The 27,792-nt window shown below is 43.7% G+C and overlaps 1 protein-coding gene across 2 annotated transcripts; it reads left to right on the top strand.

Annotated features, from left to right (window-relative positions):
- The first annotated feature begins 3,047 nt into the window (after window positions 1-3,047).
- On the top strand, window positions 3,048-26,540 carry KCNS3 (potassium voltage-gated channel modifier subfamily S member 3). Of its 2 annotated transcripts, none has more exons than XM_041128916.1 (3): window positions 3,048-3,103; window positions 23,475-23,659; window positions 24,344-26,540. In XM_041128916.1, exon 3 carries the CDS (start codon window positions 24,393-24,395, stop codon window positions 25,875-25,877), a length of 1,485 nt encoding a protein of 494 aa, XP_040984850.1. In that variant the 5' UTR covers window positions 3,048-3,103; window positions 23,475-23,659; window positions 24,344-24,392; the 3' UTR covers window positions 25,878-26,540. The 2 variants fall into 2 exon arrangements, with proteins under 2 accessions (XP_040984850.1, XP_029893790.1); XM_030037930.2 differs by lacking the exon at window positions 3,048-3,103 and adding an exon at window positions 5,118-5,729.
- The last annotated feature ends 1,252 nt before the right edge of the window (window positions 26,541-27,792 follow it).

Here is a 27,792-nt window from a genome sequence, read left to right as displayed (position 1 = left end):
CAGTGCAATGAAGATGATGGTGTTGTAGCCTAGATTTCCCTTCATCTCTTTTCCCCGCTGCCAGCAGCTAAGCTCATGCCCACCATAAACAGCTGCCAATAAGTTTTCCTGCATCAGGAAGCTAGAAATGACCTCTCTCCTTTTCCAGATGAACGAGTCAAGCAAATTCCAGGGCACATTTTCAAATGAAGATGCAAAAACTGGCCAAAACCCTCAAGTCAGCCCTCTGTGTAAAAGCATGATCACAGCTCAGGGGAGTTGCTGTGTTTTAGTGGAAGCACATGAAAAACTGCTTTGTAAGGGAAGATGCTCCTTCAGACAGCTCAGTGCTCAGATGCTGCTTATGTGAAAAGAAACCATGATGCATCAAATACAAAAAGACATGCAATTCCTAAGTCTTGTGATATTTCTTGATGCAGATCAACAAGAGAAGTCGGGGTCTGCAGAACACTGGGAGGAGAGAACTGGCATTTCTAAATGTGCTGCCCCCAAGGGACTGGGTCTGTTGTCCAGAAAAGAGCAATGCAAAATCAGGCTGAAGTAGGGAGCTGTAAGTTATGATAATGTAGGTTGCAGCTTGACAGGCTCGGTGAGAAGCCAAGACAGCACGTTTCTGCCCTCCATGCCAGGCAGAGCAGGACCATGGGACTTACCCAGTGGCCACAACAGTGGCTAAGGACAGGGTCACCAGTATCACCAAGTGTGTTGACCTGAGCAATGAGCCCACCACATCCCCCTTTGCCACTACAGATCTCACGGGGTGTTACAGAAACATACGTGCCCTTGCTGCCCAGGGAGCTGCCACTCACCTTCCTGGGCAATTTCCAGCATCTCACATTCTTGCCTGCGATGACTTAGCTTGTGTAACCGTCTGATGGGCTGCTGTGCTGCAGTATCGTTTCCAAAGTCAGTAACAGTATTTCTGCAGGATCTTTCAAATTTTATGCTGAAATCTCCAAATGACCCACTAAGATGACCTCATTTGTCTTCAGGAAGTGTTCTGTTCACATTCTTATATTTGGATAGCTCTGAGAAATTCACTCTGCTCTCAGTGCATTGCTTTCTCGCAAACTTTCTGTAACTAAATGTCATTCCATGCAGGTCATTACTTTGGATCTTAATATACTGCTGGTTAATTATGTTTTTCGAAGAAATGCAGCAGAAATGCAGATTGCTGTGTACAACATTGAAGGGTTGATGTAATATCTGGACAAGCCATATTCTGCAGTGATTAAAAGTTCTGTGATTAATGAAACAGGAAGGTGATAAACAATGAATTTATTAATGCAGTTGTATACCATAACTTGTAAGAAAAAGAACCCTTTCTGCATAGTGATAGTAACTTAAAGGAATACCAGTAAACACAATCAGAGAGAAATATATTACCTCGGATCCCCACTCTCCTCAGTCTTCACAACTGAGGACACTTGTAAGACTTCAAAATTATTACCAGGAACACAACAGCATGCTGAGTATTTTATGTTGACTCTACAACAAGAGGTCATTGAATTCTTTTCCTTAAAATTTGTAATGAACTCTAAAAAAAACCCAAACAAACAAACAACTAAAAACCCCCAAACAAACCCCCCAAAAATCAGGGGAGAATTTTCTGCAACATTTGCGGACAATTTTTTTCAAGGTAAGATTGATTAGGAAAAAAAAATTGGCAGAAATAGTTACTAAGCAGATTTTTTTTTTTTTTCCAAATCCTGCAGTGGGTTATGATGATGGTGATGGTTTAGAGGACTTTTTTAATGAAAAGTTTGGGAAAGTTCGCCAAAAGTGCAGAGAATACTTTTCTTGGTGTGAAGATTTGTAACGAAGGAATAAACCTCCACGTTCACCCTTGGCAATTTTCAAAACGATACCAGTGGCATAGGCAAAACGTTCCATTCTCGAGGTCGGCGCAGCTGCGCTTTGCAGTTACACCCGGAGCTGGCCTGGCTTCCCGTTACCCTCTGCCTTTGACTGAGGCAGGAATGAGCCCTGGTGCAGACAACGACTTTGGGGCATAACACGGAGGAGAAATCACTTCCCTCTGCAGCATGTGGGGGGACACTCCACCTCTCCCGCTGTCCAGCCGTCGAAGCCAGCCGTGTGTTTGCCACTTCAGCAAATCAGCGGTAGTGAATCAATAGCAGATCAATCCCGTTCGCGTTGTCATTATCTGCGTGGTACTTGGCACCGCTGCCGCACAAAAGCGGGAAGGTAAAAGCCGAGCAGCCCAGTTTGCGGGGACCCGCGGCAGAGGCAGAACTTGCTCGGCCGCGCTGCCGCAGCCCCCCCTCCCCTCCGCCCCGTCCCCCCTCCCCGCCGGCCCAGCCTCAGCAGCATCACCCCTCTCCAGCCGGGCTGCCCCTCTCCCCGCGTCTTCCTCCGAGCCGTGGGACGGAGGGGAACTGCCTGGCGGTGCCTGGTAGGTGGCTGCGGGAGGGAGCGGCGCAGCCAGGTCCCCACGCGTGCTCCGGGGACGGGGTGCGGGACTGCCCGAGGGCACTGAGCCGGACACCACTCGCCCCCCGGACGGGTAGCGGGATTCTCTGGGCGCGGTGCGGGACCCCAGGGATGCGGTGCGGGACCCCAGGGATGCGGTGCAGGACCCCAGGGATGCGGTGCGGGACCCCAGGGATGCGGCGCGGGACCGCCCGGCAAAGCTCGGGAACTCTCCGGGAGAGGAGAGGGACCCCGGGGGCGGTGCGGGACGCCCCGGAGCAGGATCCCCCGGGCGCGGAGCGGGACTTCGCGGCAGCACCGAGAGCGACCGCCGGGCCATGAGCGGCCCCCCGTTCCCCCCTCCCCGGGAGCGGTGCGGGACCCCGCGGAGGCAAGGCGGCACCTTCTCGGGCAAGGGTGCGAGAGGGAGGCGGAGCGGGAAGGGGGCGGAGGAAGCGAGGGCGCGGCGAGCGCCGACGGGACAGCGCCGTGGGGGGCGGGACGGGAGGGAGAGGGACGGGGGATGCCCGGGGCCGGGGTGGGGACTCGCCTGAGCCCGCCCGCCGCCCGCCGCCGCCTTCCTTCCCCTCCCACCTCGGGCTCCGCTCGGGCGGAGCGCGGCGGGGCGGCCGGCGGCGGCGGCGGCGGCGGCGGCGGCCCGCAGCTCCAGGTAGGCACCGCCGGCCGCCCGCCCGCCCCGCTGAGCCCCGGCCCGCGGCCGCGGCGGCTCCGCGGCTGCCTGGGGAGGGCGTGCGGGCCGGCGGGGCCGGGCTCGGCGCGGTCCCGGAGGTGCGATGCTTTCTCCTGGCGTTTTGCGGGGCAAACAGCCGGGGGAGGAGGAGGAGGTTGGGTGAGGGGGGGGATGCAGCCCGGTGGTGGGGGAGCCCCGGCGGGCTGCCGTGCTCCGCCGAGGTCTTGCCCCGGACTCTCCGGCTCGGGGCTGGCAGCCCCTCTCCGGCCCCGGTGCGGACCGCCTCGGCCCCCGCGGAGGGGACGGGGAGCAGCCCGGGAGGTTTTCCTGCCGGCTGCTCCGCGGCTGCTTTTTAATGGCTTGTGCGGGAGCGGATCAATAGAGACGTCTCTGAATCCCTTTCGCATTGCAGAGCTCTGCCTTGCCTTTTAAAAACACATTTAGATTAAAAAAGTAAACTAGGTTTAAGCAGCCGTGAATCACTACGGTAGCCTCTAAGGCTGAGGAAATGCGGGAGAAGTCTCTTCTCTCTGCGTGGCTGATTTAAAGTAGACTTACTAAGTTGGGGATAGTTTAGCTCATTTTAGATCCGGGTGGGTTTTGAGGGGGCTTTCTCTTTTTATAAAAAGGCTTTTCTTATGTGCATCTGTAAGACAGTGAAAATCCTCTCTGCTCATTTTCTGGATTTTCTTGCCAGTGAGATCGCCCTGTGTCAATACTATTTCTCTTTTGCCTAATGCAAAGCACAACTGCTGGTTATTCTGGGAGCTGAACTCGGAGCGTCTGCTGGAGAAGGTAGACCTCAAGATCCGAGCAGCGGCAGCGTATTGATTCCATTAGCAGAATTTACAGATCTACTGACAGATCCCTTTTAACACAGTCACTTTCCCAGAATTAAAGTTCTCCTCAGAGCATCCGTCGCTGGTCTAGGCCAATAGATGGCACAAGGTACTCAGGCTAACAACCTCAGAGGACAGAGAAGCGAGGATACACTTTGTGCACAGAGCCAGGATTTTCGGGGGGTACGCGTGAGTCAAATTCCGGGTGTCCGACTTGGGATACCTTGGGAAGATCTCATTTTCGGAGGCATGTCCTGGGCCACGCATTCTTATTTTCCTCAGTCACAACGGCAGCATTTTCCAAGATCCTTCTCTGCTCTAAGCAGTTAGGGTTAAATCATCCACATTTTTGGTAGGATTTGGTCAGTGTTGGTATCCTAAGCTCACTAGGAAGCAGAGGTGGCTTTTCAACTTCGCGAGGTGTATTTAGTATCTGCTGCTGGGGCGAAGCTGCCCGTTGCAGCAGTGTTGAAACCAGTAATCATTTGTGATGAGAATGGAGGGATTTTTATAGAGAACTGTATCTTCTCCTCGTTGCCTTCTACTTTTCTAGATTTCACTGCTCGAAAAGGTAGTACTTGGGGTAGTGGAAGACAATTGGCTAATAAGGAAAAAAACTTCCTACTTTCTATATCTAAGCTTCTTCTGAGATAGCACTGTGGGTAGACAAAGATGATCTTACATTCTGAAAGTGTGTAAATTATTTGTATATAGGTAGGTAGCTAAATGATGATAAAAGAGCTTTAACTGACAGTAGTCATACCTAGCTTTTGTATGGCGCTTGTTATCTATAGATTTCAAAACAGTTCTTTTTATAAAGAGGTGCAGTATCATTATTTAATTTTTTTTTTTTCAATTGCAGGAATTGAAGAATGGGAAAGGTCCAGAAATAGTATCCAAATTTCATAAGTCATAGTTCTTTACTTGTCTGTTAGACCTTCTTTATACAGGCTGAACTGATTTGTCTAAGTTGATCTTAAAATAGGAAAAATCTATACGTATTCATAACAGCGGACATAAAAGCTTTTTTTGAAGAGACCTTCTTCCTTGAACACCGTATCTAAATGTCTATGTCTTGTTATCAGTCTCAGCACTACGGCAACCCACAGAAATGGTAGCAGCCCTTCAACTTCCTATTTGTGAGTGTGGGCAAAAGAAAATCAATGAACGGTGGTTTTCAGCTGAACTGGTGCAAACTCCAGTGTGATCACTAGCATTATTCCTGAGACAGGTGAGGTCAGCTGTTTTCCTAAAACGTCCTTTGTAGAAACAGAGAGGTCCTGAAGGAGAAGCATTTCTTTGCTCACCCTCTCTACGACTTAGCAAATTCCCAAGCCAAGAAGAATAAAACCACCTCAAACCCGAACAGATGATAGATCAGTATTAAACCACCAATATCCCCTTAGCTGTGGAATTACAGCTACAGGCAAGGTAAAATCAACTATTAATACTCAGTGCCAAGACCATGGGCCAGGTTCAGCCTCAATACAAAACAAGGCTCAGCAGTGACTGAGCTGAGCAGCAGAGGCACCTTAAGCCCGTACGGAGAGTGGAGACGGCCGGGCTTTCCCCGCTCAGCGTTGGTGCATCTGCCAGAGGTGTGCTCTTTGTTCTGGCTGAGCCCCCAGCGAAGCCGGCGCTGGACACGTTGCCCGCCTCTGTGCCGGGCTCAGTGCCAGAGACCGCTGCCACCGCTCCTGTGGCTGCCTGCTGCTCGCATCCCTCCTCCCTGCCAGCTGAGCGAGCTGAGCCCCACATGCTCTCAGGTAAAATAAGTGCGGGTTAACAAGGAGCGCGTGTGAAGAGCAGATGCTCTGCAGTCTGATGTGAGCTAGGGTCAGAGTGAGAAGCAGACTGTATCCTGTTGGGCAATATCTTCCCTAACAGCCTGTCCTTCCTCTCGGTTACTTGAAAACAGGTTGTGGCCATGCTCGCTTATTGTCTTTTCTCCCGGAATCCCTCTCTAGCTAAGCCCATTTGTTTGCAGCATGGCTCCTGTCTAAAGGCTCTTGATTTAAAGAACTTGTTTACTTGCTGCTGGGGCACGTATATTAAAAAGATCTGCCCAAGGCTAATGACTAGGAACAAGGCTCAAGTCTCTAAACTCACATCATTCCCTGCCTTGCAAATTTTCAGTTATGGGACGTCTGCCAAGGACACATAATAAAACAGAGCTCATGAATAAATAAAATGTATTCCACTAACCTGTGGATATTCTCTTCTTGTCTTTGCCCCATCTCTTTGTTCTTATTTCTTGCTCTTCATCCATTTTTTTTCTGTTTAGCCTCTTTCTCCTTTTTAATTTATGGGATCTCCTTATTTTCTTCTTGTGTTGCCTCTTTGCTTTCTGAGGGGGAAAAACACCCCCAGAAAACCAGTCAGGTTGCTGTCTGATTGCCCTTGTCTGCTTCTGTGTAGAGGGCCAAATCCTCAGCTGATAGAAACTGTCCTTGACCTGTTCCAGCCAATGGTTCTGCACCAGTTAATGTCAGATGATCATCTGCTCCAAGGTACAACCCCAGCATCCTTCGCCATTCTTTACCACTTATTCTTTTTTATACTCCATTTCCTTTTGGTCTTTTTTATTTTTCCATCTTTTACTGATACTTATTCCCTTTATACTCTACTGTCCATTTTATTTGAATATGTTCTACTCTGTCTTGTTTTATCACCATTCATAACATATCTGAAGTCCTAACAGTAGTGTGTTAAATGGCTGTCATCTGTCATTTGTGGATAACGTGCTCATTTTTTCTTAGAAGGGAGTTTTGTATGTGACAGTTGCTTGTAATGGTTTTCTTTTCTTTTGTTTTTCAGTCTACTCTAGAAGAGATGACTTCTAAAATATTTATCTTGCTTGGAGTTGAAAATGGTGTTGACCATGTTGGTCCTTAGTTTCTGAGGGAGCTTGTTACACAGTCATCATCTTATTTTCAAAAGAGATTTGTCTTCTGGAAAGATGATCTGTATCATTTATGTTAGAAGATCACTTTGTGGTCACTGTTCTTGTTCTGGAGCTTAGTTTACTCTGGATTCAGGCCATTTGCTGTGTTACAAGTAAAGCCTGAGACCTCGAATTTCATGTGCTATTCTGCAAGGAGCTAGGGTAAGTCTGGAGTAAGCATGGTGGTCTCTGTGGTTGAAGTGTTGGTGCTGTTGATATAAAGGATCGTGGAAGGCTTCACTCATTTTGGCCTCTCTAAATTGTTTCCCTCACGGATATCTGTCTGCTAGGTACTCTCGATGTCCTTGGTCTTAGCACGATTTTCCGTTCTCCATTCCTTTATCTGCAAGCTCTCCAGCTCATCTTCTCGCCCTTCACACCAAAGTGCCTTATCCATTTTTGCCTTCCCATCCCTGGCAGGTGAGTGGGGACTGCTGTGGTGAGAGATCTTGATGTACCAGCTCTCATAGCTGCCGAGGAATTGCTGGGAGGGGGCACAAGGAGAGGCCGTTACGGCTCAGCCCTTGGGCCTCCCTTGTGTTCAGAGCGGCCATGCGCCCTGACTGCAGACATCAGCCTGAGTTCCGTTTGCTCTGTGTCTGCTGCCATCTCTTCCAGGTAGGTTTATGTCTTAAAGGTTGAACTTGGGCAGGGGGAGCTGCCTGATTTTGATCCAGCAGAACTGCTCCACACGCGGTGGCAGTCAGGCAGCATTGCACCACCCTTGCCTCTGCCAGCAGCAGCAAGAAATACAGTTGTCCCCTCTCGCCCTGCAAGGGCAAGGTGTGAGTGCTCTGGGGGTATACTTATTCTGCTGGAGCCATGTATGCTCTCAAAAGGATTGTCTTGGGGTAAAGGCTAATAAATGAATTTTTCTTTTTTCCCCTTTTTTGGAAATATTTTGGTCTTACCAGCCTGCCAGTAAAAACCAGCAAAGGCCACATGGACAAAACAGAGTGTGGCTGATTTAAGGAGGACAGGTTATTTATCATCTGAGACAGAAAGAATTTTGCTTACCCTTTTTTTCTTCCTCTTTTGTACATTTTTGTCCTTTGCTCATCAACTTGGACAAGCAATTTAGATGCCAACTGATAACTTAAAAACTGGTTAATTCTTCCATGTGTTTAATAATTCTAGCCCCGTGCTACTCTAAAGACAGGCTCAGAGCTCAACCTGTGCAGAGGATTGCTTGTCTTCTCTTTTGGTTCTCACTAAAAACAAAGCAAAGACAGAGGCTTTACGGACTTGGGAATGTTGAAAGTAGAACATGTTGACCTGCTACGTGACATTGAACAGGTCACTTCTCGAGTCTCAGGTTCGGCTTCCAAAGCATGGAGGTCAAGGCATCTGCCTCACAGCACTTTTATGTTAATAAAGTGCTGTGAGATTTATGGATAAAAACTGTCTTGTATGTAACAGTCTTATAAAACTTGGTATTAGCAATTTGCTGCCCCATATAGGAGGCATTTTATATTTCTCTGTTTTTTTGTTCTTTTTCTCTGAGCCTAACAAATTGATTGCTGCTGTTCATGTAACTACAGGCCAGTTAACTGTGGGAGGCAGATAACCAACTCAGGAAAAATCTATGACAGCTTTGATTTGCATGGAGGAGTTAAGACACAGCCTGGGTAGTTTGGCAAAAATTGGAAGAACTTCTGATAGCTCTGTTCTGCTCCTTGCTTCTCTTCTACCTCCTCTCCTTGAGCTGACAAGAGCTGATGCTGCTTCCAGAGGTGTTAACAGCTGTGAAGGCTTCAGCTCAGAAACCTCCTTGATACCAGGGGAGAACATATTGCAGAGGGCAAGGGGTTTCTCACTCAACTTTAGTGAGAGGAGAATCGACCTCATAGCTTGTGAGATGCAATGATAAATCTACAATATTACTTTAGTGTACAATTATTGTCAATCAGTATGTTTAAAAGGGGGGCGGTGGAGGATCTGATATGTCCCAAAGAAGACTCCTTTTTATTGAAGGTTTTATTATATCTTTTCTCTTCTTTTTTTTTTTTTAATTAAAATTCTTCAGTTATCTGAATCATTGTAACTGCCAATTTAACTGGATTACAATTCCAAAGCTGCTTTGTAATTTTATGAACTCTATTTATTGCCAGTTGAAAGAAGAACAAATAGAGCCATAAGTTAGGTTTTGATTTTGAAAATAACTAACTCATTACTGCAGCATAAATTTAAATCAGTCCTCCGTGTTCTAGCCCTAGCTAGTGACAAGCATTGAATGATGGTTTCAGCAAGACATTTTAGCGGAAGACACCTTTTCCCTGAATAAGCTGCTGAAAAGGATGCTGCATTGTATATTCTTCTTAAGCTGAGAAGATCTGTGTGTCTCCCTGCCCAGTGCAATGTTTGCACTGAAAAGGACAGCCAGTATGGATCAATACTGCTCTTTTAATTCACCCATTGAATTGGTAAAAGCTTGAGCTGAACAAGGGGGATAGCATGGGTCCTTGCTGTACCATTAGTCTGGAAACAGTAATGGTGTTTATGGTCTCATTTTTTGTAAGCTGTTCTTTTCAGGGAATTGTGATTTTGTTTTACCATTTGCTGTCTGTTAGGCCAGGCAGAGAGCAGTTTTTCCCACTTATTTTGATTTATTTGTTAGGACGACAGAAAATTACAAAACTAAGGACAAGTTAGTTCTTTGGGTCTCATAGTATATTTGACACTCAAATAAGAGTTGTTGTGGGACACTTTGAAACCTGTGAATCTTAAAAATGCGAAAAGCTTAATCTGCAAGCACTTGCTGCTAGGCAAAGTGCTTAATCCTGGCTCTCTGGGACGCTCCATCCATCTCCTGGCTGTGAAGCCAGCCTTTTCTGAGGTCTTCTGTAAGTGCCAGAGGCTGGGGATGTGTTTCAGCCTTCTGAAGCTATCAGTTATCCTTGGAGCTGAGCAAAAGCTCCAGTTCAAGGTAATACTTAAGCACAAGTTTATTCATTACCTTGTAAGAAGTCCAGTGAAAGAGACTCTTTTTGCTTGTGTATATCCACCTCTATCTGAAAACTTTGGACTGAGTCTCAGCTGGCACCTCTGACAGCTCCTGGCCCTAGGCCTGAGACTTGGATCTTAGGCAATCAGACATATTTCTCTTAGTGATAAATCTTACTGATTTCAGCTGGTACCCAGTGTTTATGTATTCAGATACAAAGTCTGAACTTTAAAGATCTTCGGCGCCCTGGGGCCTCTGGGAAACTGCTGCACAAATGAAGTGAGAGGCAGAAGTCATCATTCTTCTCTCCAAGGTTTTACTGAACACATACTTAAGTACTTCATTCAAACTTAGACAAAAAGAAAGAAATGTGATTTCAGGTGTCTTCTTCTTCCTCCCAGTGAGGTGTGGATTAGCACTGCTGCTAAGGCCAAACAGGTTTTTGCTTCAAATGGTGTTTAGAGGTACTTTGCTTCAAGCAGCAGTTTATAAAGTGAAACTACCAACTAAAAACAAATATGTATTGCTCTTAAATTAGTTTCTTCCAACGCACTGCATATGCTTAATTAAATCTAGTTCTTCCTCTGAAGATATGTAGTCAGGGTCTCAGATCTTCATCCAGACCTGTTGGTATGAACTGCCTCCATATTGTGGTGCCTTTGGAATCCAAGGGGCTCATTGTGGGAGTTTATGAATCTGTCTAGCTGAAGTTTAGCCCAGGCAAAAACCTAAGAAATCCCTCATCCTGTTAAAGTCTTCTGCAAAACCTCTGCTGATTTTTTGGGATTAGGATTTACCCAGCCACCTGTCTTCATTTTTATTCTCTGGACATTTGTATGGGTCATCTTAGACATTAGAAAAATATGTTTGTAAAAAGAAGGAGGGAGAAGGAAGGAGAGGAAGGGCTGTTTCTGGCTTCTGAAATTCCTTCTAATTTGGTTTGGCTTTATATTCTGTTCCAAACTTTCTGTCACTGGAAGGCTATAGTAAAAATGACACCTGAAAAACTTTCTAGGGCCTGACATTGGGGGGCTGACTGAAGGGAAAACAGCTCTGTAGAGAGGGACATGGGCATCCTGGCAGGCAATGTGTTGAACACAAGTGAGCAGTGTGCCTTCACAATGAAGGTCAGCTGCATCCTGGGCTTTATTAGCAAGGCTGTAGCCAGCAGGTCCGCACAAGCAGTTATTCCTCCCTGCTTGGCGCTGTGAGACTGCATCTGAAGGACTGTGTCCAGATTTGGGCTCTCTGCTACAGACATTGACATACTGCAGTGAGTCCTGCAGAAGCCCATCAAAATGGTTGGGGGCTGGAGCACACAGCATACAAGAAGAGGCTGACAGAGATGGGTTTGTTCAGTCTAGAGAAGAGAAGGTGCAGGGGAAACCTTACTGTGGTCTACAGTTACCTGACGGATAACTTCTCAGAGGTGCACAGCAATGGGATGAAAGCCCGTGAACCCAAGTTGGAACAAAAGAGCATCTGATTAGACTTTAGGAAAAATATTTTCACCATAAGAGGGTTCCAACACTGGCCCAGGTTGCCCAGAGTGTTTGGGAAATCCTGAGGATATTCAAAACTCAATTGGCCCTGAACAGCCTGCTCTAACTGGACCAGCTTTGAACAGTGGGTTGGACAAGATGACCTCCAAAGGACCTTTTCAACACAAATTATTTTGTGATACTGCCTGGAAAGTCAAGAGGAGGGGTGGAACAAAGCAATGTCCAGTATAGGAGCAGTGAGCATGTGTCCCAAAATCTGAGTGCTCCAAGAAATTGAGGCTTCTAGAAGCCTAAGTATGGGTAAGGCTTACTCAGTGGCTCTGAACAGTATGTCCCCAGAGCTTGGTCTGCATCTAACGTTTCTGTAGCACCATGCTACAGTCTGTCTCCCACTCTGAGATGGCACCTGATGGACACAGCTGGCTGGCTTGACCTGTAGCACGCTGGACCAGCTGCTCTCAGTGTTGGCTGGAAGGCTGCGTCCAACTCCTTTTTTGCATCCAGAGGTTTCTATGCTTAGGGAAGTCTCTCTTGCAGATATTCTTTCCAGTGGCCTCCACATATCCTTCCTTAGCGTGTGGCCTCATGTCATGCATGCTCACACATTGTAAAAGTTACGTGGATGCTTTGCAAGTGATTGTAGGATTGAAGCAGAATTGCAGGACTTACTTACATAAGTGAGATCTGGAGCTCTGCTTCAGAGTTGTCTTGGGTCAAGAGAATATTTGTTTTGAACAACACAGACTCCTTTACTGAAATTAACATCCTTCAAACACAAATGTTTTTGCAGTTTTTCATTTGAAGGTTTCACCCAAAATATCCACAATAACAATTGCTTGTGTTCTTGTTGCCTAAGAGACCCTGCAAGCATCTTGGAGGATTTCACTGTAGTAAAGAAAACCTTTGTTTATCTCTGAGCTTAATAGACTTTTTTCAAAACATAAAAAAATAGATACTGTGTAACTTTAGCTGCTCAGACTGCCAAGTAAAATTAGATATATAGCAAAGGAAGAAACTGAGCTGTTATGGAGAATTTGTAGGTAGCCTGTTTCTCCTGCCCACCCTCAGTGACTCCTTCCCATTCCAAACCTACTCTAAGTATATACATCCATGGGCCTGAACTGCAGCACAGCATGCTTAAGTAGATGTTAGGAAAATAATTTTAAGAGAACAAGGGCATTCAAGCACTGGACTAGATTCCACAGCCTCTCTGGGCAGGCTTTATCATGGGAGATTAAATAAACATCTGTCAAAAATTGTTTAGGAATAACTGATCCTTCCTTGACGTGGGGGAGGAATTGAATTATGTTACTCTTCAAGGTCCATTCCTGACTGAATTTCTGTAATTGATAGTATATTACTAATGTAACCATTTTATTTATAAATAAAAAATAAATAAAAGTGACAGAGATACACCCATAACAATGTTGTGGGAAGAGGATTTTTTTAAGCAGCTTATCCCAAAGCCAGGACTTTACAGAATAAAACTATAATGGATTCAAAAGTTATGGGTAGCCAATTGAGTGGTTTAGCACTGTGCTGTCTGCGGCTGAATTGTCCTTTTAGCTATTTTGGTCCTGTGGCTGAGTGCTAGTGAAGGTGTGATTGGTAGCACAGGCAGGACTGATTTCACATGTCTCCTAACAGTTTTTTTCTGCTATGATGTGTTACAACAAAGTCCTGGGCTTTATATTCGTAGATGTCTCTTCCCAGCATAAGGCGGAAAAGCCCTTCTTTATGGGGTGCATAGATTTGTCATTGTTCAGAACAACATTTTCACCCAGGGAAACTGACTGTTGTCATTGGACTTTGTGTCCTTCAGAAATATTATCTTGCTTCTAAAAGAAAAAAAAAAAAAAAGAGAGAAAGAATAGGATGGGGAAGAGATAATCTAGAAGCAGAAATGATCAACAGTCCTGCAGCATCAGGAGTCACCTGTGCTAGGAACTGGAGGACAATTCCTCAGACTCCAAAGTGAGAAATAAGAATAACTAGTTTTCTTTTACAATCAGGAAATGTAGGATGGGCTAATGAATGGAAAATTTTGAATATCAGGTCAATCTTCCTCGCAGGGAGTTAAATCTTAACTCTCTGTTCACCTTCCACAAGAGATAAGAATATTCTGAATTTTACCAAACTCTGTATTCCTTTCCTTAACATTGAAGAGTTATGGTTCACTGTGGGTGTAGAATCAAATAATAATAGAATCATAGAATGCTTTGGGTTGGAAGGGACCTGAAAAATAATCTAGTTCCAGCCCCCCTGCCATGGGCAGGGACACCTTCCACTAGATCAAGTTGCTTAAAGCCCCATCCAACCTGGCCTTGAACACTTTCAGGGATGGGGCAGCCACAACTTCTCTGGGCAACCTGTTCCAGTGCCTCACCACCCTCACAGTAAAGAATTTCTTTCTGTGGTGAATGGAGTTAAATCCAGTTGGCAGCCAGTCACAAGTGGTGTTCCCCAGTGCTCAGTATTGGGGCCAGTTCTCTTTAATATCTTTATCAATGATCTGCATGAGGGGATCGAGTGCATCCTCAGTAAGTTTGTGGATGTCACCAAGTTGGGAGGGAGGGTTGGTCTGCTAGAGGGTAGGAAGGCTCTACAGAGGGATCTGGACAGGCTGGAGCGATGGGCTGAGGCCAATTGTATGAGGTTCAACAAGGCCAAGTGCCGGGTCCTGCACTTGGGTCACAACAACCCCATGCAGCGCTACAGGCTTGGGGAAGAGTGGCTGGAAAGCTGCCCGGCAGAGAAGGACGTGGCGGTGCTGGTCAACAGCCGGCTGAATATGAGCCAGCAGTGTGCCCAGGTGGCCAAGAAGGCCAACGGCATCCTGGCTTGTACCAGAAACAGTGTGGCCAGCAGGACTAAGGAAGGGATCGTCCCCCTGTACTGGGCACTGGTGAGGCTGCACCTCGAGTCCTGTGTTCAGTTTTGGGCCCCTCACTACAAGAAAGACATTGAGGTGCTGGAGCGTGTCCAGAGAAGGGCAACCAAACTGGTGAAGGGTCCAGAGCACAAGTCTTATGAGGAGCGGCTGGGGGAACTGGGGTTGTTTAGCCTGGAGAAAAGGAGGCTGAGGGGAGACCTTATCGCTCTCTACAACTACCTGAAAGGAGGTTGTAGTGAAGTGGCTGCTGGTCTCTTCTGTCAGGTGGCTGGTGATAGGACAAGAGAAAATGGCCTCAAGTTGTGCCAGGGGAGGTTTAGATTGGGTATGAGGAAAAATTTCTTCACTGAAAGGATTGTCAAGCATTGGAACAGGCTGCCCAGGGAAGTGGTGGAGTCACCGTCCCTGGAAGTGTTCAAAAAATGTGTAGGTGAGGTGCTTAGGGACATGGTTTAGTGGCCATGTTGGTGTTGTGTTGATGGTTGGACTTGATCTTAATGGTCTTCTCCAACCTAAACGACTCTATGATTCTTCCTAATATATAACCTAAATCTACCCTCTTTCAGTTTAAAGCCATTACCCCTTGTCCTATCACTACATGCCTTTGTAAAAAGTGCTTCTCCAGCTTTCCTGTAGGCCCCCTTTGGGTACTGGAAGGCTGCTATAAGGTCTCCCCGGAGCCTTCTCTTCTCCAGGCTGAACAACCCCAACTCTCCCAGCCTGTCTTCATAGGAGAGGTGCTCCAGCCACCTGATAATCTTGGTGTGCCTCCTCTGGACCCGCTCCAACAGGTCCATGTCTTTCTTACACTGGGGGCCCCAGAGCTGGACGCAGTACTCCAGGTGGGGTCTCATGAGAGCGGAGCAGAGGGGGAGCATCACCTCCCTCGATGTGCCGGTCACACTTCTTTTGATGCAGCCCGGGATACGGTTGGCTTTCTGGGCTGCAAATGTACATTGCTGGGTCATGTTGAGCTTCTCATCAACCAACGCCCCCAAGTCCTTCTCTGCAGGGCTGCTCTCAATCCACTCATCACCCAGCCTGTATTTGTGCTTGGGATTGCCCCGACCTGTGTGCAGGACCTTGCACTTGGCCTTGTTGAACTTCACAAGGTTCACACAGGCCCACCTCTGAAGCCTGTCAAGGTCCCTCTGGATGGCATCCCTTCCATCCAGTGTGTTGACTGCGCCACACAGCTTGGTGTCGTTGGCAAATTTGCTGAGGGTGCATTCAATCCCACTGTCCATGTCGCTGACAAAGGAATATGTTGATGTATCTTTATTCCATGTCATCTTTTCTTACATAGACAAGTATCTGATGCTGGGATCATGTATCAGATGTTTTTGACCACTAGTGGTACTACAAATTACCACAGTAGGTATAACAATAGGATTTTATGTTCATCGTGCTTATTGGAGAAGTACTTGAATGGAAATGATGGAGGACTCAGTGGAAAATGGGGTACAGGTTATTAATCTGAGGAATAGATCTATAGGAACTGCTCTCATCGCAGAGATCCTTTGACCTACAAGTTGCAATGTTCACTTCAAACAGTACTTCTTGTTTTGAAACTGTGCTCTTGATGGGTGTTATTAAGAAGACCTGGCAAACAACATTATTGCCAAAAACATTAACCTGGAGAGGGACAATTTTTTTTTACCATGAAAGCACAGCAATGCTGACCTGGTCATAATAATGCCTTTGGGATCTTCTCATCTTCTCAAATATTTCTGTGAACTTCAGCAATTGGGACAATATAGCTCAAGGATATGCTTAATGTGGTCAGCTCTTTGTGGAAGCCAACAGGTGTCGTAACTGCAGCATTACAACTGTGCTTAATTGGTGGGGATTTACGGGTAGATTTTCAAGCAAACACATTTTAATCTGTCATTTCCACTTAGTTAAGGTGGATAATGATCTTTTAATTTACATGAACAGAATATAAATTGCAGAGCCTTTGGGAACGTTGCAAGGTGCAAGCCTTGTTAACTGTCATGATGTGTGTTGTCTCCAGGAGCTTTTCAAGTTAGGGAGAAGATACCTTTTTCTTTTTTTTTTTTCTTTAAATCCTTTTACAAGATGACATTCTGATAACTGGGTGTTATTAGATCTCACTTCCTGCTCTTTATGTATATGAGAAAGCAATTCAGATCACAGACTGCATTCCCAAAGAAGCTTCTGTCATGTTGATGCTACAGCCGGTGCTTTTATCCCTTGCCCCTTTCTCATACCCACCCCTTGGCATACACTCTGCCCTTGCCACCACCCTCATAGTGAAAATCAGCAGAATTTCACTTTGGGAGGATTCATTTTACCTAGTATTAGCCACATCCAAGTTAGACACCTTATGACATTACTCATATAGGCTGCTTACCTAGTCAATACAGAGATGGACCCCACCTCTGGTGATTCACCCCACCTGAAAACGTGTGCCTAAGCTAACTGCTATGAACCATGGGCTGGAGATGCTTATTCTTCTATTCTTGCTTGTGTTCTTTTACTCTGAGTTATAATAGCTCCATTTCTTCCTTATGCAGTCTTTTGGAGGAGGTGATTTTTAAAAAAACCCTATATTTTGCCTTCAAGACTATTTTTCCACAGGTACAGATATTAAATAATTTTACATTTTATTGTCAGTAGTGCTCCTAGCAGCTATTGTTGTTTCCAAATCATGATCATTTCTTTCTGATCTCCATTTTATTGCAAAGATGCACAAACATTTGGCACAAGTTCAGTTTCTAAAACAGTCTGGTGACATCAGTAGAATTGTACCGGGGTGAACTTAGGCAAGTAGGCTTACTTGGAAGTAACATCAGAAAAAAATTTGGCCCTGGATGTTTCAACTCAAGCTTTATTCACCTAAGGTCTTCTGGAAGTTTGCACTGAATCCATTTTAAGAGAAATGTAGTTGCATAATTCTATTATTTTCATGGCATTTTAATGCAATATTCTGGATAAAGGATGTCATTGCCAATGGAATATAAAAAATAAGTTACAACTGAGCAAATAATTTAGCTGATTAATTTATTCTCTTTGCCTCACAGAATGTCCATAAACACAGAGCAGTTTCCTCAAATGGTTTTGCTATTTATCCTAGATGACTTTTTAAGTTAACCTCTGCCTCCACAGACTCTTTGCGAATGATTTTACAGTTAACTTAACTGTGTTGAATATTACAAAGGAGAGTTGATGGTTACAGGTTATATCACAATGAAAGAGGCTGTGCCAAGTAATATCGCCTTACATTTTTTAAGGCTTAATTATGTGTGCTAAAGCAGTTATTACTGCCCAGCTGACAGACAATAGCTTAAGTCATACTAACTGGGTTTCAGTCCAGATCCTTAATTGTGATTGATCAAGTAAATTATACATGCATTTAGATGTTTTACTATGCTCAATGAGTCAGAAAGCATAGACAGTACTTTTAGGTGATGCATTAGACAAGTATTTGCCCTATTGATGTCAGATATAGAAGATCCTGTGGTAGATTAGAAAGTCCTGTTTTAAATTAAGTTAGCTAGCCAAGATCATTCTGATCTTTTCCATTTTTCCCATTTAATGGTGCCTCACCTGGAGCACCAGTTCTGATCCTTTCTATTCTTCCTGATTGATGGTGCGTCCCTCTTGGCAGGAAAATGAACCACTGACCCGATACAGAGCAGCCTAGAGGTCAAAGCGAGGAGGGGATACCTCCCCAAACGACCACCGAAGACCACCCGAGACCCCCGCGCACGCGGAGAAGGCGTTTGATGTGTCATGGTTACGTAATCCTATGCATATGCATTAGATAGTTTGAATATGTACCAGGTAGGAGTAGTTTAATAAATTAGATGCAATTGTTACTGTATAAAAGGGACACACCTGATGAATCTGGTGTGCTTGATTTGTGGAAAGTCCACCGAGCACGCTGCACAGAATAAAGCAATATCTCTCCTGTGTGTGTGAGATTGGTCTATTGCACACCGGGTAACGAATCTGAGTTTAGGACAATACTATGATGAGTGGACAAATTCAAACACTTAAAAAATTAGTGAAAATGTTGACCCTGAGCTGAAGTTTGTTAAGGTCACATCCACAGCTTTTTAAAAGTACTTAGGTGTCTAAAGCTGCACGTGTGTAGCTAGGGTGATTTGTAGAAGCTCTTAACTGTCAGGAAATCAGCAGAAGTTAGCGCCTATGTGGTTGCCTGCATCATTAGGAGGCAAAATCTGGTGCCTGGGGATGGTTGGGTGCCCAGATAAGACATTTTCAGAGTGAGTTTGCTCAAAACTGTTTTCTCAGTTGGGAACCCTAACATGGAAAACTACTAAGATCATCAGATTCTTTAGGAAAAAAAAATATCCTTGAGCTCTGGAGATAGTTTGTAGAGTTCAGAGATTTGCATGCCCTTTCAAGCCCGTGTCAGTATTGTATCCCTCTCTACTTCAATGTGAGTAGGACTAGGCCCTTTTTAATGACATTCTGTCAATGTAGAGGAAACCATCCTGAAATGTGAACTTTCGTAGTCTTGAGAGGTTTATGAAGTGCTACTGTATAGCAAGCAGCAGGTGAGGCTATAGACAATGTAGCCATGAAGCAAACTGGTAGAAAATCTGTAGGGATGTGCTGTCTTTGAATATTTTAAGTAGCAAAGCACAACATAGTCTATCCAACTGTAAATCAGTTCATCTCTCTTTCCATTGTGCCTGGATAATCACAGACAGATTAATGCTAACAAAAGCTGAAACTGTCCCACTTTGGAATTACCAGTAGCTGAGGAACTACTACGCTCTAATGTGCAACATGCCAAAAAAGATGTACTGAAGCTTGCGATGTAGGACGTCACAGAGTATGGGGACTTTGTGTAGAGAATATGTGAAAGATAACTGAGAAAGAGAAACTTTGCTGACAAATAGATTTGTGGTATGGGGATCCACATTGCCACTAAAAATCTTTTAGGGGTTTGCTCCAGAAGAGGTTGGAAACCACAGCACTTTAGGGTATGTTATACATCTGTGGCATAGCTCTCTCAAAGGGACCTTATATACAAACTCTGTCTCTGTGACTCTCCTTCTGTGAGCTTTAGGGATCTCACAGCATGCTAAAAGCCCAGAAATTTGCAATCCCCCTTCCAAGCCAGACAATGGGCCTGTGGCCTCACCAACAATGTATGACTGCAGAAGTGCTGGCTTGAGCCCATCTCCAAATTGGACTGGGAAGAGTTGGATCCTGTCGTTTTGCTTTTTATTCTAATGTTTGTATCCTCTTCACACAGCTTTCCTTATGACTGGCTTTTATTTAGCCCTCAAGCTTAACATTTGGAACTTCTATTTGTTGGGTTTTTTCATCATCTCGGAAAATAACGTTGATTCTTCCAGTAAGCATCTTTCTTTTGTGTTTTGTTTCATTTTCTGTTCTATATGCGTTCTTATCCAGTAGCTTATTGAAACAACTGAAGCAATTAAAGCAACCAAGTAACTAACATCTGGTATGTGTTTGCTTACTCTCTTATACTCTCTCCAGGGCAAGAAGTGTGTGCTTTGGAATGGTTAGCAGTTTGTTATGTTATATATGAATACTTGTTGTTTACAAAAGATCAAAGAAGTTAATGTTGCACTTCAAGTTGAGAGTTGCAAAGTTTGTGGTAGCTCTATGTTCTTAGGATGTTCACGACACAGGCTTTGGCACTCCAGGAAAACATCGTTTCCAGCTGGGCACAGTTTTACCCTTGAGTAAAAAAGTTGATTGAGTGAGTAAAGGGTTCCCTTGAGTAGAGAGCATGTTGTGCTGAGACAGAAGTTGTCATCTGTGGTCTTTGCCCTGTGGCTGGAGTCACTTGTTTAAATGCCACAAATTGTTCTGATGGTGCCTGGCACAACAATGTCCTGGTCCATGGCTCAGGGATCAAGGTCCCTGCAAGCCAAACAAGACATTCTTCAGATCATTAAGCTCCTCTTGACATAGTTAGCATGAAACTTTCCTGTACAACCTTGCCTTAATCTAAACATCACTTAATAGTAGTATTATAGCAGGTTCTGGATCATGGCCTTCCTAAACAAGATCCATTTTCTCTCTGTATCTTGCACAAATTATGACTACAGTGCCCTCAAAACAAAGCAGTAAATTGTTGCTCTCTAAATTTGTTATACAGAGCAATTACATGCAGGGACCATTATGAATATCATCTGCATAATCAATATGGTTTTATATTGTTGTCTCAACAGTAAGTCAGAGTCTAGTGTACCAAGGATTTGCTGAGCACTAAGTTCTTGCTTTAGTTATTTCTGAGTAAAACTTGCTTAGTTTTTTTTACGGTCAGAAGCACCCGCAGATAATCTGACACCTTGCCTGGTTTTTATAGTACTGGCTTACATTGCTAGTGCTCTTATCTTAATGAATTGCTGAAAGTGAAGTAGAGATTTTACTCACTGAAATTAATCAATAAGTAGAGTCTTTTTGGTTTTGAATATACTTTGACCTCCAGTCCATGAGTGTTTGGTTTTTTTTTTAAATTTATAGTGTTGTAAAACACAGCTTGGCTCTAGATCATGAGTGAAGTGTGGTACTGTTTATCAGCTGAGTCCTGCTGCCCTTCATCTGTGAGTAGAGATCAGTGCTTTTATTTTATGTCTTAATCTTTCCTAAAAGCTGAGCCTTGGGAAATGCCTGGAGCAACTGTGTCTTACAGTCATTCTGTTAGCTAGTAAATACCTGTCTTCAGATTACATTTTAAGGTGTAAAATCCCTTCTATGTACACAGTTTATCATGCCATAAAAACTGACTATTCTCTGTCTTGCTTAGTTAGAAAGCAGTATGTCTCATACAGTGCTTTCCCCACCCCCCTACATCTTAGCAGAACAAGAACTTTATCTTGATTGTATGGCGGGCTAGGCACACAGTGAAATTAATGTTTCAAACTAATTTGGATTTAAGTTAAGTTGTTTAAAGGGAGTTGTAATGTGTCCAGAAAAAGAAATGCTTCTCCCCATTTCTCAAAATAACATTTTTCTTTCACTATATAAATAAAGCTCACTCTGGATAGAGATCTGTTTTTGCAGAATTAATTACAAGAACAAATACATAGTTTCAGCATCTTCTGGGCCTAGTTGTTCATGTGTTATACATGTCAGTAGTTGTTATACACAGGGAGATTACTATAAGATTTTCAGTAGCTTTAGTTGGAATGAGTCCCATGAAGAAGCAGAAGTAGAATACGTGAGGTTTATAGCATCAAACCCTGTGTTCCTACTTGTATGAAGGACTATCAAAAATAATACAAGGAAAATAGTAAGAGACAACTGCACTGAGTAGTGATGTTTGTGACAAACCTAAAGAAACCCTTGCGTGTTGTTGGAAGTTAAAGGCGAGGCGACTGAGAAGATCATGGCTTAGAAAGTCCTTTGTAACCTCCCCCTAAACAGAAAAATGGATCTTTATTAAAACTTGATGTGCCTTAACTTGTGCCCTGAAACCCTGCCACCAGAAACTCCCAGCGATCTATTTCTCTGTTCTCACCCCATCCTGAAGGCACTGGAGTGGCAAGAAGGCAACAGAAGTCTTTTCCTTCATGGCAGCTGCAGGGAGTTGCTGCTCCTCTAAACAGTAGGTGTTCTCCATCACAGAGAAAATAAATCATTGCAGATGATTACAGATACTACAAAACAGTCTTAGCTGGACGTATTCAACTTCTGGCTGATAAACTCTTCAGCTCTCTGGGCAGTGTGGTGCTTTCCCTCCCAGCGTGGATCTGAATCTCCATTTCCTTCTCCTCTCCTTGGCATTTAATCAGAAGTTTGAATCCAGTTTTTAAGGCTTTTCCCATTTCCATCTTTTGCTATAATCAACAAGTGACAAGGACAACATTGCGTATGAGGGTTGACCCTACTGTGAAGCAGGATGGGGTTGTCTCCCTTCAGGTTTTGCTGGAGTAAAAGGAGGTTGGGAGCTCTGCAGCAGAGTGGCTCCCTCCAAGGCAAGCAGGCTTGCTGGATCCTCCCATCTGGGATGATATACTTGGGATCAGTAGCTGGAAAATTGCTCTACCTCCGCGATGCAATCAGTTCAGTCAGTTTGTTTTAAAAAAGATGAGGAAGTCAGTTCCGGATTAGATAGTGGTGCCTAAGAAGTTGCATAGCAAGTTACTTCAGGTGACTGATGGAGCTATAGCTAGCAGTGGTGGAAATGAAGACTTATCTCTGTTCAGGGTATTCACATTTGATTCATATCAAGAGGTCAGTTCAGCTCAGTCGAGTCTTCCCTTGTCCACAAGACCCCATGGCTTTAGTCTTTTATTTGAAGCTACAGAGAGAAAACACTTGCTGTCTTTACAAATTCAGGGAGTGGAGCTATATGGCTGGAAAGAACTAGTCCATTAATACAAGTACCTGAGGCTGAATGAAAGCTGAATTGTTCTAGCTGACAGTGAATAAAGATTGTGGGGTGGGGTTATCCTTTTCTTTTGCCTGCTACTTGTTCTGGTGGTGTAAAGTAGGGCTTACCCTTGAGGCCCAGTGTCCCAGCCATCCACTCTGGCACTTACTAAAGTCTACAATGATTCCTGTTTAAGGAAAATGCCCAGGTTTCTTTTATGCAAAGCAGTGCTGGTGCTCCTCTCTCATGCTGACATACAGGAGGGATGCAGCCATGGTGCACACGCTACAAACAGGGAAATAGACATAACCTTAATGACCTTTGTTAACTGAGTCAGGAGACCTTGAGAAGCAACAAAAAATATTCAAACTCTAACATATCCCAGCTTTGACTCATAACTGGTGCTAATGCAGGAAGCACTGAAAGATGGACAGGTATAGAAATTACTGTCTGTTCCTCAAGTAGGCTCCCCAAGCCATTAAAGAGCACCAAAGCAATTTCTTTGCATGATATGAGTCCATCTGTTAGGACTGGAGAATTACAATGCTCTCTTGTCACATTTAAAATTCAGTGACTTCCATATTAAATTGAAGTAAATTAGCTTAGTATGCATCAATTAATGCTTAAGTGTCAGAGATAAAAAAAAATTGCTCTCCTTATGATCAGAAGTTATATATAATCTCATGACAAGTGTAAGAACTTCCAATTTTGGCTTGAAGATGACTGTTCCTTAGAAAGAAAGCAAGAGTTAAGTTCTCCTGAAAAAGTTAACTTATTTGGTAGTAACTATATCTGCCTTTTTGAATTCAGTTTCAGCTGTATGATTTAACTTACAGTAAAGTATGAAAACACTGAAATGTCCTTCTGTCTATCTGCAGGTATCCACACTTACTTACTGAGGTGAAATTCCTGTGGAATTTCCATCTCTGGAAGCTCCCCTTTCCAGAAATGGCATTTCAACACCAACTTCTCAGCATTACCGTAGTGGTTGTGGCTGTACTGTGGCAGAATAGGAATTGCTTCTGGAACTGACCAAGGTCATAAGAGGGTTGTGACACTCCAGGTGAGTAGGAAGGCAGGTAGAAAATACCTTCAGGGAGTGCAGATACTAAAATATGTACTAGATAAAACTCCGAAGTCAGGAATTGGAAAGCTTCAAATGCGCATTTGATATGTTTTCAAGAATACAGAATGCTCTTCTGTGGATGAGTCTAGAAAGAAATTAATTGATATGACAACAGAAGTAATTGCAGTCCACATTCAAGCACATAATGTTGAAAGTAGTGGATTACAAATTGCAACATCATACAAATCAATACAACTCTACTGAAACCATAATTGAGACACCTGCCTTAAGCTTTGTCCTAAATATTTTGATGGATTGACAATTCTTCTGTCTTTAAGCTAAAGATTTTTTATGTCACTGAAGTAAACTTATTTCTTGACTATTAATTTCAATGGGATAGTAGAACAGAAACTGATTTACTGATGAATTAGACATTCTGCCTCCACACTAGAAAAAATTAAGGAGAGCTAAACCAGAACCTATTTCTTTCAAATTTGCTAAAGCTGTGTTAAACTATCAAACTGATTTAAACCTACTTCTGTGAACTGCTGAATAATGGTATTCATAATTTCATTTCTTTTTTTGTTATAGCATTTCACAGTAACCTTAGATGGAAAAAAGAATGTGTCACAAAAGCAAAACTGAATTAAATGCTCTAACAGTATCTTATGTTCTTTTCAGGTTCAATGTAATCTCTTTGGGCACCAGCAGTAGAACTTGTCTGTTCAAAATGGTTTATGGTGAATTTTTCCGCAGACCTGGCAAAGATGCAGAACTTATCAATTTGAATGTGGGTGGCTTTAAGCAATCAGTGGACCAAAGCACCTTGCTCCGATTTCCCCATACCAGACTTGGGAAACTTCTCAAATGCCATTCAGAAGAAGCTATTCTAGAACTATGTGATGATTATAGTGTTGCAGACAAGGAATATTACTTTGACAGGAATCCTTCATTGTTCCGATATGTTCTGAATTTTTACTATACAGGCAAACTTCATGTCATGGAAGAACTTTGTGTCTTTTCCTTCTGCCAGGAAATAGAGTACTGGGGGATAAATGAGCTGTTTATTGATTCCTGCTGCAGCAATCGGTACCAAGAGAGGAAAGAAGAAGGTCCTGAGAAAGACTGGGACCAGAAGAGCAATGACAGAAGTATAGACTCCTCTAACGAAGAGTCATCCATATTTGACAAAGAGCTGGAAAAATTTGACAATCTGTGTTTTGGTGAAATAAGAAAGAAGATCTGGGTCAGAATGGAAAATCCTGCATACTGCTTGTCTGCCAAGTTAATTGCCGTGTCGTCCCTGAGTGTTGTCCTGGCATCAATTGTGGCCATGTGCATTCACAGCATGCCAGAGTTTCAAAAGCTGGATGCCAATGACAGGGAGATTGAAGACCCTGTTTTGGAAGCTGTGGAGATTACGTGCATCATCTGGTTCACTGCTGAGCTAGTGATCAGGCTCATCACTGCTCCAAGTCAAAAGAAGTTCTGGAAGAAACCACTGAATATCATTGATTTTGTCTCTATTATCCCATTTTATGCCACGCTGGCTGTGGACACGAAGGAAGAAGAAAGTGAAGATATTGAAAATATGGGGAAAGTGGTTCAAATCCTGCGGTTAATGAGGATATTTCGCATCCTGAAACTGGCCAGGCACTCCGTAGGACTGCGATCTTTAGGTGCCACTTTGAGACATAGCTATCAGGAAGTTGGACTCCTGCTTTTGTTTTTGTCTGTTGGGATTTCTATTTTTTCAGTGCTTGTCTACTCAGTGGAGAAGGATGATGACTCATCAGAACTGCACAGCATCCCTGTTTGCTGGTGGTGGGCAACCATCAGCATGACCACTGTTGGTTATGGGGACACTTACCCGGTCACGCTTGCTGGAAAGCTGCTTGGCACCCTATGCATCATCTGTGGGATACTGGTGGTAGCACTTCCAATCACCATTATTTTCAATAAGTTTTCTAAGTACTATCAAAAACAAAAAGATATTGATCCAGACCAATGCAACAATGATCGCAAAGAGAAATGTAATGACCTACCTTATTTTAACATTAGGGATATTTATGCAAAAAAGATGCACTCCTTCATTTCTAGCCTTTCTTCAGTAGGAATTGTAGTCAGCGACCAAGATTCAACAGATGCCTCCAGCATCCAAGATATGGAGGATGCTTATAACACAACATCTTTAGAGAATGGTACAGGAAAATGAGTTGAATCATGTTCTCTTCCCTTTATTTCTTTTCTGATTCTTGGTAAATGTGGACTTACAAACTTCAGTGAATTTATTAAGAGCAGTTAATTCTCAGGGTACTTAACTCTCAGCCATATTTGGACATTCTTTGCTCTGAGGATGCCATAAAAGCTTCATTGTTTATATGAGGCTTTAAAATATGCCTCATATGGTGGTTTAGTTTTTTACACAACTAATGTTATGCATTTTTGGGGAGAAAAAGTCAGGAAAACAGTTTAAATGTGAGATCAGTGTTTGCTTGGTTTTGTGGTTGGGTTTTTTTTTTTTGTTATTGGTTGTTTTTTCCCCTGCAGAAATCTGATAGCTTATACAGAATCTGCTTTTATAATTTGCTGCTCTTCAGGTAGAAATATATTACAAATATGTAAGAACTATTGCACAAGTCAGTGAAGTTTTTACCTGCAAATACACCAGGAAAAAGAAGGAATTATGTACATGTAAAACTGTGCTCACTAACACATTTATGTAATCTTGGAGTTGGGAACCCATTTTCTAAGGTGGGGCAGAAAATACATTGCTACATATTGTTTTTACTCCATGGAAGCATAATATTTATGAATTTCTTTCCAAAAGCACAATACATTTTTAGTTTGTTAAAATAAATTTACCCCATTGTGCCTATATTTTTCCCAGTGTCCAGCATGGCCAAGCTCTATCAGGTCCTAAAGGGTCTAAATCATGAGTCCCAGGATGAAGTGCCTGGTGTAGGCAGGACAGGAGCTTATTGTACCAGTTAGCCACCTCTTCTGCCATTGTGAACCTGAGCAATTCTGGTGTCTGGAGAGGATCCTGCTGTGATTAACACCACCCCGGTGGCTTCCCCAGAGGTTTTGTTTTGTGGGCACTGAAGCAAACATCTGTGGTGGTCTTTAGAAGTTATTGCTCCATGCTGTCAGCGCTGCTCCTTGGCTGGAGGTTACTGCCTCGGTGGTAGGAGCAAATGTGAGCAGCATCTCGGCTGCGCTGGTTCTCGGTCCAGGGCTGTAATACCAAACAACGGAGATGTGTGGACATGCTCTCTTCTACCATATATCGCCCATCAGGGATGTAGGGTGGGCACTGCGTGTGGACACGCATATATGAAACTATTTCAGCTCCTTTTTCTAAAGCTCATCTGTTGGTGATGGCAGCTTTCCTGGTTTGTACTATGGGCTGGAGCAGCGCTCATTGCCTGGCAGTGCTGCAGCTCTGTGTGTTCCTCTCCTCTCCAGGGATTTCTTACGCAGCCAGCTAATCCTGCTCTGGTTCAGACTGGATGTTCTAGGGCTATTTAAAAAGAAAGCCAGCCCTTGAACCTAGCATAAAGGAGTGCTGGAGAAACTCGAGGACCTTATAGAAGTCCATAGTGTTTCTGAACACTCATTTTCTTTCATTTGTCTAGTGACTAAATTAGATGCTGGGCAATGGAGAATCAAAGATACTGTGATGTTGATATTTTCCTTAAAGAGAGGCTTCACTTTTTTTTTTTTTTTTTTTTTTTTTTAAATTATTATTTTGCCAAATGCTGAAGCCCTTACTGCCCTGAGTTTCTACTCAGGCAGGTCAAACTCAGTAGTTAACTTCAAGACTGAGTAAAACCAGAAGATGGCAATCAATTTTAGCCTCTGCAGAGGGTTGATTTTTTAAGTGTCTGCCAGGTTTTCTATTGCAAAATACATTAAGTAAGTAGCTGAGGTGCACTTGTATTTACTGAGGCACAGAGCTTTAACCTCTTACTGAGATGGAGAAACAAAAAAGAATAGGATGGATCAACCTATACCTCGGAAAGAGGTGTCCCTCAGGACTACTGTGCACCAATATAGTGACATGGGACTTAAAGAGAATATTTTGAGCTTTGGAGAAACTTTAAAATTTGGCTTATTACTTGCTGAGT

Source organism: Aquila chrysaetos, chromosome 15 (assembly GCF_900496995.4).
Source record: "Aquila chrysaetos chrysaetos chromosome 15, bAquChr1.4, whole genome shotgun sequence".
Lineage (NCBI taxonomy): Eukaryota > Metazoa > Chordata > Aves > Accipitriformes > Accipitridae > Aquila > Aquila chrysaetos.
The sequence above is the reverse complement of the archived record's forward strand: the minus strand, read 5'-3'. Positions and strand labels throughout refer to the sequence as shown.